General features: G+C 38.7%; 1 protein-coding gene across 7 annotated transcripts in view; it reads left to right on the forward strand.

The window, feature by feature from the left end:
* LOC149806550 (putative 3',5'-cyclic phosphodiesterase pde-5) overlaps nt 1-14,120 on the forward strand; it is a 256,230-nt gene that overhangs the window by 153,204 nt on the left and 88,906 nt on the right. For all 7 annotated transcript variants that reach the window (XM_089954339.1, XM_089954332.1, XM_089954365.1 and 4 more), the window contains 5 exons: nt 1,211-1,303; nt 2,142-2,210; nt 10,360-10,474; nt 10,915-11,054; nt 13,289-13,378. In XM_089954339.1, the coding sequence (XP_089810465.1) occupies nt 1,211-1,303; nt 2,142-2,210; nt 10,360-10,474; nt 10,915-11,054; nt 13,289-13,378 (507 nt within the window). The remainder of the gene's footprint in view (nt 1-1,210; nt 1,304-2,141; nt 2,211-10,359; nt 10,475-10,914; nt 11,055-13,288; nt 13,379-14,120) is intronic.

Here is a 14,120-nt window from a genome sequence, read left to right on the forward strand (position 1 = left end):
CATTAATTTCTTTTCTAATTCAGTTACTATTTAGTTCGTCTAACACAAAGTTCCTTCTTAATTATGTGACTAATTTCCTCATTCTGTCATTAATTTCTCTCCTAATTAGGTGACTAATTATCTCATTTTGACGGTAATTTCTTTTTGTAATTAGGTGACTATTTATCTCATTCTGACACTAATTTCTCTTTCCTAATCAGGTGACTATTTACTTCATTCTGACACTAATTTCCATCTTAATTACATGCTATTTACCTTATTATGAAACAAATTTCCATCTTAATTACATGCTGTTTACCTCATTATGACACTAATTTGCATCTTAATTTCATGCTGTTTACCTCATTATGACACTAATTTCCAGCTTAATTACATGCTATTTACCTCATTATAACACTAATTTCCATCTTAATTTCACGCTGTTTACCTCATTTTGACACTAATTTCTCTTCATAATAAGATGACTATTTACCTCATTATGACACTAATTTCCATCTTAATTTCATGCTATTTACCTCATTATAACACTAATTTCCATCTTAATTTCATGCTATTTACCTCATTCTGACACTAAGTTCTCTTCATAATAAGATGACTATTTACCTCATTGTGACACTAATTTCCGTCTTAATTTCATGCTATTTACCTCATTCTGACATTAATTTCATTTCCAATTAGGTGACTATTTACTTCATTCTGATATTAATTTCCTTGTTAATTAGTGACAATTTACCTCACTTTGACACTAATTTCATTCTTTATTACATGACTATTTAACTCATTCTAAAACTAATTTCTTTCCTTATTAGGTGACTGTTTACCTCGTTATGATTATATCTTCTTTCTTTAAGACCTTTCTTAGATCAGCACATGAAGTACGTTGTTGAATTTAATTGCTAGCTATTAATATTTTTACTTTTAAAATGGGACTCAATTTCATTAAGGAAGCACATATACAAAAGTATACACATAATTTTCATGGATTAAAAGATAACACATATTTATTATCAGACTTTACAGTGCCCTTGTATCTATTCAGGTATTTATTTTTAGGACTTGTATCTATTTAGGTATTTATGTTTAGGACCTTTGACAATTTCTATCTGTGAAACATGTGTCAATTGTCTATCTTTTTTGTTTTACATATTGAGAAATATCATGGTCAGTCAAGTGACTGATTTTGAATACAGGACATTCATTTTTCATACAGATTTCCCATGGACAAAGGTGTAGCAGGTCACGTGGCCTCCACAGGAGAGGTGCTGAACATTCCTGATGCTTACATGGACAAACGATTTAACAGGTTTGATTTAAACATTTTATTACCATAAAAGCAAAACTTATACTGTAAATGGCCAAAGGATTGTAAAAAAAGTTCTTGGACTTTCTTAATTTAACTGGTGACATTCATAAGTTGCCACTGTTTCACCACACTTCTACAACATGGTTGCAAGGGAAGGATCACTATCTAACATTATTTATAATATAGGATAGGTATGTGTCACTGAAGGTCAGAAAAGGATATAAACTTCCCAACAGTTCTTTTTTCTTCAGAAGTTATCAAGCTTTAAAAAATTGTTGAAGTTCATTAGGTTTGTGGAACTAAATTAGCCTCATGTTGAGTAATTGTCTTCAAACAGATCAGGTAAAATAGTGATCAAAAACTCATTGATATGTACATTCCTTCACAGCAATCCCTATGTAAGCTTCAGTCCATATGAGATATGTTTGTGATATTTCCTTTTTTAGAATGTGACAGAGCTCAGTTTTCTTCCTAGCCATTTCGCTGATGTTATGTGTAAAGGAGGCAAACTAAACATAATTTCCATTGAAGCAGGACATGCACAAAATATTGTATCTTGAATTTCTTGGCTGTGTTGGGACCAATTTTACTCTTGCAGTATACCAGTTATTCATATTAAGTCTAATGTAGCAGATAGTCATATTTAAGGACAAGTCTAATGTAGTGGATAGTCATATTTAAGGACAAGTCTAATGTAGTGGATAGTCATATTTAAGGACAAGTTTATGAAAGAAAAATTATAAAGAAAGTATTTAAATACATATTTATGTTATCGTCAGAAGTTGAACATGTTTTTTGGACAGATTTTACATTTTCTTACTGTTTTTAATTTTTTCAGGGAGGTGGACATGCAGACAGGCTATAGGACAAAGTCCATTCTATGTATGCCCATTTACATCAGGGGAAAGTAATAGTTCTTTCTTCCGTTCTTTTTATATATTTGTCATCATATAATAAATATATTCAGGATGGCAGTTAATTAAACTAGGTTCAACTAAATCAAATAGAATTAAATTAAAATTACACTGATTGTGCCAACATGTGCATTTCATCTTGGTAGCAATTTATGAAATTATGTGCAAGACATTTGTAAATTAATGTATGATCTTGTTAGTGTTTGTCATATATACTTGCTTCGAAGTCAAGTCTGACTGCAAACTTCAATCTCAAATCTGCCATTGCACAATATACCAGCAGATCTGGGTCTGTGCAGTTTTTGAGGAATAATCAGTAGAACAAACAAGATGGACCCTGATCTACTGGTAATTTTGTGAGTGCAGATCTTAGTCAGGGTATATGTTGTTTGCAGATGGACTTGGTGGTGAATAGATATGGTATGTTACAGCAGTAGATAGCCCTTTTGATAAACTCCAAAGCTCAAAAGGTAAGCTATTATACTGACACAGAGTAGAATTGATGGCTGTTATAGTGACCTAGAGTACAATTGATGCCTGTTATAGTGACCTGGAGTAGAAGTGGTGGCTATGGTTATGACCTGGAGTAGAAGTGAAGGCTATGGTTATGACCTGGAGTAGAAGTGAAGGCTATGGTTATGACCTGGAGTAGAAGTGATGGCTATGGTTATGACCTGGAGTAGAAGTGATGGCTATGGTTATGACCTGGAGTAGAATTGATAGCTATGGTTATGACCTGGAGTAGAATTTCTGGCTATGGTTATGACCTGGAGTAGAAGTGATGGCTATGGTTATGACCTGGAGTAGAATTGCTGGTTATGGTTATGACCTGGAGTAGAAGTGATGGCTATGGTTATGACCTGGAGTAGAAGTGATGGCTATGGTTATGACCTGGAGTAGAAGTGATGGCTATGGTTATGACCTGGAGTAGAAGTGATGGCTATGGTTATGACCTGGAGTAGAATTGCTGGTTATGGTTATGACCTGGAGTAGAAGTGATGGCTATGGTTATGACCTGGAGTAGAAGTGATGGCTATGGTTATGACCTGGAGTAGAAGTGATGGCTATGGTTATGATCTGGAGTAGAATTGCTGGCTATTGTTATGAGCTGGAGTAGAACTGATGGCTATGGTTATGACCTGGAGTGGAAGTGATGGCTATGGTTATGACCTGGAGTAGAAGTGATGGCTATGGTTATGACCTGGAGTAGAAGTGATGGCTATGGTTATGACCTGGAGTAGAATTGCTGGCTATGGTTATGACCTGGAGTAGAACTGATTGCTATGGTTATGACCTGGAGTAGAATTGCTGGCTATGGTTATGACCTGGAGTAGAATTGCTGGCTATGGTTATGACCTGGAGTAGAAGTGATGGCTATGGTTATGACCTGGAGTAGAAGTGATGGCTATGGTTATGACCTGGAGTAGAATTGCTGGTTATGGTTATGACCTGGAGTAGAAGTGATGGCTATGGTTATGACCTGGAGTAGAAGTGATGGCTATGGTTATGACCTGGAGTAGAAGTGATGGCTATGGTTATGATCTGGAGTAGAATTGCTGGCTATTGTTATGAGCTGGAGTAGAACTGATGGCTATGGTTATGACCTGGAGTGGAAGTGATGGCTATGGTTATGACCTGGAGTAGAAGTGATGGCTATGGTTATGACCTGGAGTAGAAGTGATGGCTATGGTTATGACCTGGAGTAGAATTGCTGGCTATGGTTATGACCTGGAGTAGAACTGATTGCTATGGTTATGACCTGGAGTAGAAGTGATGGCTATGGTTATAATCTGGAGTAGAATTGCTGGCTATGGTTATGACCTGGAGTAGAACTGATGGCTATGGTTATGACCTGGAGTAGAAGTGATGGCTATGGTTATGACCTGGAGTAGAAGTGAAGGCTATGGTTATGACCTGGAGTAGAAGTGAAGGCTATGGTTATGACCTGGAGTAGAAGTGATGGCTATGGTTATGACCTGGAGTAGAAGTGATGGCTATGGTTATGACCTGGAGTAGAAGGGATGGCTATGGTTATGACCTGGAGTAGAATTGCTGGCTATGGTTATGACCTGGAGTAGAACTGATGGCTATGGTTATGACCTGGAGTAGAAGTGATGGCCATGGTTATGACCTGGAGTAGAACTGATGGCTATGGTTATGACCTGGAGTAGAATTGCTGGCTATGGTTATGACCTGGAGTAGAAGTGATGGCTATGGTTATGACCTGGAGTAGAAGTGAAGGCTATGGTTATGACCTGGAGTAGAATTGCTGGCTATGGTTATGACCTGGAGTAGAAGTGATGGCTATGGTTATGACCTGGAGTAGAAGTGATGGCTATGGTTATGACCTGGAGTAGAAGTGATGGCTATGGTTATGACCTGGAGTAAAAGTGAAGACTATGGTTATGACCTGGAGTAGAATTGGGAGTAGAATTGCTGGCTATGGTTATGACCTGGAGTAGAATTGCTGGCTATGGTTATGACCTGGAGTAGAAGTGATGGCTATGGTTATGACCTGGAGTAGAAGTGATGGCTATGGTTATGACCTGGAGTAGAAGTGATGGCTATGGTTATGACCTGGAGTAGAAGTGATGGCTATGGTTATGACCTGGAGTAGAATTGATAGCTATGGTTATGACCTGGAGTAGAATTGCTGTCTATGGTTATGACCTGGAGTAGAAGTGAAGGCTATGGTTATGACCTGGAGTAGAATTGCTGGCTATGGTTATGACCTGGAGTAGAAGTGATGGCTATGGTTATGACCTGGAGTAGAAGTGAAGACTATGGTTATGACCTAGAGTAGAATTGGGAGTAGAATTGCTGGCTATGGTTATGACCTGGAGTAGAAGTGATGGCTATGGTTATGACCTGGAGTAGAATTGATAGATATGGTTATGACCTGGAGTAGAATTGCTGTCTATGGTTATGACCTGGAGTAGAAGTGATGGCTATGGTTATGACCTGGAGTAGAATTGCTGGCTATGGTTATGACCTGGAGTAGAAGTGATGGCTATGATTATGACCTGGAGTAGAAGTGATGGCTATGGTTATGACCTGGAGTAGAAGTGATGGCTATGGTTATGACCTGGAGTAGAAGTGATGGCTATGGTTATGACCTGGAGTAGAAGTGAAGGCTATGGTTATGACCTGGAGTAGAATTGCTGGCTATGGTTATGACCTGGAGTAGAACTGATGGCTATGGTTATGACCTGGAGTAGAAGTGATGGCTATGGTTATGACCTGGAGTAGAATTGATAGCTATGGTTATGACCTGGAGTAGAATTGCTGTCTATGGTTATGACCTGGAGTAGAAGTGATGGCTATGGTTATGACCTGGAGTAGAATTGCTGGCTATGGTTATGACCTGGAGTAGAAGTGATGGCTATGGTTATTACCTGGAGTAGAAGTGATGGCTATGGTTATGACCTGGAGTAGAAGTGATGGCTATGGTTATGACCTGGAGTAGAAGTGAAGACTATGGTTATGACCTGGAGTAGAATTGGGAGTAGAATTGCTGGCTATGGTTATGACCTGGAGTAGAAGTGATGGCTATGGTTATGACCTGGAGTAGAAGTGATGGCAATGGTTATGACCTGGAGTAGAATTGCTGGCTATGGTTATGACCTGGAGTAGAATTGCTGTCTATGGTTATGACCTGGAGTAGAAGTGAAGGCTATGGTTATGACCTGGAGTAGAAGTGATGGCTATGGTTATGACCTGGAGTAGAAGTGATGGCTATGGTTATGACCTGGAGTAGAAGTGATGGCTATGGTTATGACCTGGAGTAGAAGTGATGGCTATGGTTATGACCTGGAGTAGAAGTGAAGGCTATGGTTATGACCTAGAGTAGAAGTGATGGCTATGGTTATGGCCTGGAGTAGAAGTGATGGCTATGGTTATGACCTGGAGTAGAAGTGATGGCTATGGTTATGACCTGGAGTAGAAGTGATGGCTATGGTTATGACCTGGAGTAGAAGTGATGGCTATGGTTATGACCTGGAGTAGAATTGCTGGCTATGGTTATGACCTGGAGTAGAAGTGATGGCTATGGTTATGACCTGGAGTAGAAGTGATGGCTGTGGTTATGACCTGGAGTAGAACTGATGGCTATGGTTATGACCTGGAGTAGAATTGCTGGCTATGGTTATGACCTGGAGTAGAAGTGATGGCTATGGTTATGACCTGGAGTAGAAGTGATGGCTATGGTTATGACCTGGAGTAGAATTGCTGGTTATGGTTATGACCTGGAGTAGAAGTGATGGCTATGGTTATGACCTGGAGTAGAAGTGATGGCTATGGTTATGACCTGGAGTAGAATTGATAGCTATGGTTATGACCTGGAGTAGAATTGCTGTCTATGGTTATGACCTGGAGTAGAAGTGAAGGCTATGGTTATGACCTGGAGTAGAATTGCTGGCTATGGTTATGACCTGGAGTAGAAGTGATGGCTATGGTTATGACCTGGAGTAGAAGTGATGGCTATGGTTATGGCCTGGAGTAGAAGTGATGGCTATGGTTATGACCTGGAGTAGAAGTGAAGACTATGGTTATGACCTGGAGAAGAATTGGGAGTAGAATTGCTGGCTATGGTTATGACCTGGAGTAGAATTGCTGGCTATGGTTATGACCTGGAGTAGAAGTGATGGCAATGGTTATGACCTGGAGTAGAAGTGATGGCTATGGTTATGACCTGGAGTAGAAGTGATGGCTATGGTTATGACCTGGAGTAGAAGTGATGGCTATGGTTATGACCTGGAGTAGAATTGATAGCTATGGTTATGACCTGGAGTAGAATTGCTGTCTATGGTTATGACCTGGAGTAGAAGTGAAGGCTATGGTTATGACCTGGAGTAGAATTGCTGGCTATGGTTATGACCTGGAGTAGAAGTGATGGCTATGGTTATGACCTGGAGTAGAAGTGATGGCTATGGTTATGACCTGGAGTAGAAGTGATGGCTATGGTTATGACCTGGAGTAGAAGTGATGGCTATGGTTATGACCTGGAGTAGAGGTGAAGGCTATGGTTATGACCTGGAGTAGAATTGCTGGCTATGGTTATGACCTGGAGTAGAACTGATGGCTATGGTTATGACCTGGAGTAGAAGTGATGGCTATGGTTATGACCTGGAGTAGAAGTGATGGCTATGGTTATGACCTGGAGTAGAAGTGATGGCTATGGTTATGACCTGGAGTAGAAGTGATGGCTATGGTTATGACCTGGAGTAGAATTGCTGGCTATGGTTATGACCTGGAGTAGAAGTGATGGCTATGGTTATGACCTGGAGTAGAAGTGATGGCTATGGTTATGACCTGGAGTAGAATTGCTGGTTATGGTTATGACCTGGAGTAGAAGTGATGGCTATGGTTATGACCTGGAGTAGAATTGCTGGTGATGGTTATGACCTGGAGTAGAAGTGATGGCTATGGTTATGACCTGGAGTAGAAGTGATGGCTATGGTTATGACCTGGAGTAGAATTGCTGGTTATGGTTATGACCTGGAGTAGAAGTGATGGCTATGGTTATGACCTGGAGTAGAAGTGATGGCTCTGGTTATGACCTGGAGTAGAAGTGATGGCTATGGTTATGACCTGGAGTAGAATTGATAGCTATGGTTATGACCTGGAGTAGAATTTCTGGCTATGGTTATGACCTGGAGTAGAAGTGATGGTTTGGTTATGACCTGGAGTAGAATTGCTGGCTATGGTTATGACCTGGAGTAGCATTGCTGGCTATGGTTATGACCTGGAGTAGAAGTGATGGCTATGGTTATGACCTGGAGTAGAAGTGATGGCTATGGTTATGGCCTGGAGTAGAAGTGATGGCTATGGTTATGACCTGGAGTAGAAGTGAAGACTATGGTTATGACCTGGAGAAGAATTGGGAGTAGAATTGCTGGCTATGGTTATGACCTGGAGTAGAATTGCTGGCTATGGTTATGACCTGGAGTAGAAGTGATGGCAATGGTTATGACCTGGAGTAGAAGTGATGGCTATGGTTATGACCTGGAGTAGAAGTGATGGCTATGGTTATGACCTGGAGTAGAAGTGATGGCTATGGTTATGACCTGGAGTAGAATTGATAGCTATGGTTATGACCTGGAGTAGAATTGCTGTCTATGGTTATGACCTGGAGTAGAAGTGAAGGCTATGGTTATGACCTGGAGTAGAATTGCTGGCTATGGTTATGACCTGGAGTAGAAGTGATGGCTATGGTTATGACCTGGAGTAGAAGTGATGGCTATGGTTATGACCTGGAGTAGAAGTGATGGCTATGGTTATGACCTGGAGTAGAAGTGATGGCTATGGTTATGACCTGGAGTAGAAGTGATGGCTATGGTTATGACCTGGAGTAGAATTGCTGGCTATGGTTATGACCTGGAGTAGAAGTGATGGCTATGGTTATGACCTGGAGTAGAAGTGATGGCTATGGTTATGACCTGGAGTAGAATTGCTGGTTATGGTTATGACCTGGAGTAGAAGTGATGGCTATGGTTATGACCTGGAGTAGAATTGCTGGTGATGGTTATGACCTGGAGTAGAAGTGATGGCTATGGTTATGACCTGGAGTAGAAGTGATGGCTATGGTTATGACCTGGAGTAGAATTGCTGGTTATGGTTATGACCTGGAGTAGAAGTGATGGCTATGGTTATGACCTGGAGTAGAAGTGATGGCTCTGGTTATGACCTGGAGTAGAAGTGATGGCTATGGTTATGACCTGGAGTAGAATTGATAGCTATGGTTATGACCTGGAGTAGAATTTCTGGCTATGGTTATGACCTGGAGTAGAAGTGATGGCTATGGTTATGACCTGGAGTAGAATTGCTGGTTATGGTTATGACCTGGAGTAGAAGTGATGGCTATGGTTATGACCTGGAGTAGAAGTGCTGGCTATGGTTATGACCTGGAGTAGAAGTGATGGCTATGGTTATGACCTGGAGTAGAAGTGATGGCTATGGTTATGACCTGGAGTAGAAGTGATGGTTTGGTTATGACCTGGAGTAGAATTGCTGGCTATGGTTATGACCTGGAGTAGCATTGCTGGCTATGGTTATGACCTGGAGTAGAAGTGATGGCTATGGTTATGACCTGGAGTAGAAGTGATGGCTATGGTTATGACCTGGAGTAGAATTGCTGGTTATGGTTATGACCTGGAGTAGAAGTGATGGCTATGGTTATGACCTGGAGTAGAAGTGATGGCTATGGTTATGACCTGGAGTAGAAGTGATGGCTATGGTTATGATCTGGAGTAGAATTGCTGGCTATTGTTATGACCTGGAGTAGAAGTGATGGCTATGGTTATGACCTGGAGTGGAAGTGATGGCTATGGTTATGACCTGGAGTAGAAGTGATGGCTATGGTTATGACCTGGAGTAGAAGTGATGGCTATGGTTATGACCTGGAGTAGAATTGCTGGCTATGGTTATGACCTGGAGTAGAACTGATTGCTATGGTTATGACCTGGAGTAGAAGTGATGGCTATGGTTATGACCTGGAGTAGAATTGCTGGCTATGGTTATGACCTGGAGTAGAAGTGATGGCTATGGTTATGACCTGGAGTAGAAGTGATGGCTATGGTTATGATCTGGAGTAGAATTGCTGGCTATGGTTATGACCTGGAGTAGAACTGATGGCTATGGTTATGACCTGGAGTAGAAGTGATGGCTATGGTTATGACCTGGAGTAGAAGTGATGGCTATGGTTATGACCTGGAGTAGAAGTGATGGCTATGGTTATGACCTGGAGTAGAAGAGAAGGCTATGGTTATGACCTGGAGTAGAATTGCTGGCTATGGTTATGACCTGGAGTAGAAGTGATGGCTATGGTTATGACCTGGAGTAGAAGTGATGGCTATGGTTATGACCTGGAGTAGAAGTGATGGCTATGGTTATGACCTGGAGTAGAAGTGATGGCTATGGTTATGACCTGGAGTAGAAGTGAAGGCTATGGTTATGACCTGGAGTAGAATTGCTGGCTGTAGTGACCTGGAGTTGAAGTGATGGCTAATTGTTTAAAATAGTAGCATAACTTAATGAAAAAATATTTGTCTATACTTTCAGTTGCCTTTGGTTTATTTTGTTTTGCTTCCAAGAATTCAAATCTAAAAGTGCTCTCCCTTTCATGGTAGTACTTCCTTTTTTCAGTACGATTGGAGTGGTTCAGATGGTGAACAAGTTGAATGGGACCTTTACCAAGGCAGATGAGGAATCATTCGAAACTTTTGCTGTTTATTGTGGACTGGCCCTGCATCATGCCAAGGTAGATAGTCTTAGAAGCCAGACAGATTTAATTGTGTCTTGACTTCATAATATTTGTTTCAGTAGAGATAGTAAAAATTCTTGAAAGTTCTACTGAACAAAGCATCAAAACATTAAAGAAAAGTAACCTTATTGTTAATATCAAACTTTCATGGAATTATTTTCTACAGTCTTTATGGCATTATTGTGATTTAAGGCTTAGAAATAAACCAAAATAAATTTTTTTACACATAGAGAAATTGTTGATTCATTAAATGTGTACATGGTCATAAATCCAGCAATTGGCTTAGCTGTCATAATCAGAACAAGTGACATCTAAAAGCCAATCATCCACCATCTCTTTATTCATTGAGCAGATTAACCATTGCAACACACAATTCATATAATCTCTTTTATTTAAATTATTAAACTGAAAAAATTCATTATGGCTTTTAATTTCAGTTGTACGACAAGATACGACGGTCAGAGCAGAAATACAGAGTTGCCCTGGATGTCCTGTCGTATCACAGTCAGTGTTCTGATGAAGAATTTCTGGTCATTAAGCAAACTAAAGTTCCAGAATATATAGAGAACATCACCAAGTGAGTGCAAAACCAGACAAATTTTATTTGTGTACCATATTTGGTCATTTATTGCATACACTCGACTGCACTTGCAGATCAGGGTCTGTACTTTATGTGTAGATGAAGTATGAAATACCGAGAGTTGCATCCCCTACCAGACCTTATTTTTGGCTCCATGAGATCTTTGTGAAGCAAGGGTCTAGTAAAAAAAACAAATGAGCTTTCCTTATAATACCGAAATGAAGCTTTCTCAAAATTTGGAAAAGTGATTTGATTGGCTAATGAGATGATGTGACATAAAATATCATTGTGATGATGAGATGATGTGACATAAAATATCATTGTGATGATGAGATGATGTGACATAAAATATCATTGTGATGATGAGATGATGTGACATAAAATATCATTGTGATGATGAGATGATGTGACATAAAATATCATTGTGATGATGAGATGATGTGACATAAAATATCATTGTGATGATGAGATGATGTGACATAAAATATCATTGTGATGATGAGATGATGTGACATAAAATATCATTGTGATGATGAGACTCATGTTTCTCATAGACATTGACAGTTTTATTGGCAAGCTTAGAAATGCTTTCTTCATTGGTGTCTGCCTAAAATAATGTTTAATGATATCACAACATGCCTTTTTCACCATAAATTGATTATACAGCATGCCATTTTCCACACAAATTGATTATGCAGCATGCCATTTTCCACACAAATTGATTATATAGCATGCCATTTTCCACACAAATTGATTATACAGCATGCCATTTTCCACACAAATTGATATTACAACATGCCATTTCCCCATAAATTGATTATACAGAATGCTATTTTCCCACAAATTGATTATACAGAATGCCATTTTCCCTCATACATTGACTATAGAGAATGTCATTTTCCCCACAAATTGATTACACGGCATGTCATTTTCCCCACAAATTGATTACACAGCATTCCATTTTCCCCACAAACTGATTACACAGCATGTCAGTTTACCCACAAATTGATTACACAGCATGTCATTTTCCCCACAAATTGATTACACATCATGTCATTTTCCTCACAACTCAGAGAGATCTCTAACAAAATGTTGCTGTAATTGATGAAAATCAGGTTGTCTTTTGTGAAAGTTGTTTTGTTTATCTTATTACTTTCAGTCATAACATCTTGGCAGTATTGGTCCTAAGCATAGATATTTGAAGGGTATATTCTAGAACTAAAAATTTAGGAGCCAAATTCTACATTCCATTTGAAATAAAGTGGAAATTTTTCTGAATATAACTATAATTTAAGGATCAAATAAAGGTAGGGCTTGAAAATGTACTGTAGGATTTTTGTACATTTTGTCCATTTTTCAGCATGATTTTTTAGAAATTAGCCTCAATTTTGCAATCACCTGTTCTAGATTAGACCCTGTATTTGACTTCCCAGTTTCATCATCAAAATGTAATCATAACAAAAAATGTACATCGCTCAGGTGACCTAGTGGTTAGAGTGTCCACCTCGGATGCGGTTGGTCGTGGGTGCGAACCCCAGACGAGTCATACCAAAGACTTATAAAAATGGTACTAACAGCTGCCTCGCTTGGTGCTCAGCTTTAAGAGGTTAGTGTTAGGACTAGTCGGCCTGGTGTCAGGATAATGTGTCTGGGTGGGACATCATGCTACATGTCTGCAGCATGATGCCCCAGTGCTAGACATCACTATAAACTGCCACACTGCAGACATCGTACCAATATGACTGAAAAATTGTTAAAGCTACGTTAAAAATCTAAATCACACACATCACACACAAAAAATGTATATGTTATCATAATAAAAAATGTATATGTAATCATAACAACAAATCTATATATAATTATAATAAAAAATGTATATGGAATCATTATAAAAAATGTAGATGTAATCATTATAAAAAATGTAGATGTAATCATAATATAAAGTTTATATGAAATCATAACAAAAAATAAAAATTGTAATCCTCCTAAATAACACTGAAGTCATGATAAGGTAATTTTGTGTCCTTTGTAAATTTGTGATAGTGTTGTAAATTTCCAATATTGTTATAAATTTACAATATTGTTACAAATTTACAATATTGTTATACTCCTCAATATTTGTTATGAGATTTGTTGTTATAACCCTGGTTATGTTTGATTCAATTGAAGTCATGTACTTGGGTGACTGTGTATTTCTTAGTATTGTATAATTATTGCTTTTGATATTTCAGTTATAGCTTCTCGCCATGGACTGTGATGGATGAAGATAAAATTCGTTATGTTCTATACATGTTTCGTGAGTTGTTCATGAATGCTACACGGTAAGTCCTTCCTCATTCCATTTTCATTTATCTCCTTTTTCTAGCCAACACGCACACATTGCCTGCAATAGATCATGAGAATTTTGTGCTTAAGAAATAGTTGCCCACCAATTTCTTAGCCTATAGAATGCTTACTGTTCCAATCAGATTTATCTACTCTGTAGAAGAGGAGTTTCTGTTGACATTGTTCTTGATTGACATATTGATCTGTCCCACGTAATATTAATGAAGGATCGTAGCAAGTTAACCTCTCAATAGGTGGAGCCACAGAAAAAACAGTCCCAGTATTTGGTTCCCCTTGGGTTTTATCATTGGCCAGAACAAATATTAGATCTTGTATTATCCTTAAGAATGCATTATTCATAACACATATATCAATGGCATTTTGTTTCATTTTTAAATTAATAAAAAGAGCATATCTTAATAACTTGGTCTCCTTAAGTTCATTCTTTAGCACCATCCAATTATATATTAAATGTAATGCTATTAACATTATTTTCTTATCTGCGATTTTTATTAAAGGTCACATTTCTCTTATTTTCCCCCTGGGAGACTGTTCTACATAACCTGAAGTGTGTTGAAGGGCTGTTAAACCAAATTAAATAAAATTCAATAGGATCACACATGTATGTGCTTAATATCAAATTGACACACCTATTTAAATAAGAAGACACAGCATTTATAGCAAAGATTATAATACTCTGATAGTCTTAACTAAAACTTATTTTTAAAATTTAAAATA

Source organism: Sinohyriopsis cumingii, chromosome 1, assembly GCF_028554795.1.
Source record: "Sinohyriopsis cumingii isolate HCF-2022 chromosome 1, ASM2855479v2, whole genome shotgun sequence".
NCBI classification, from domain to species: Eukaryota; Metazoa; Mollusca; class Bivalvia; order Unionida; family Unionidae; genus Sinohyriopsis; species Sinohyriopsis cumingii.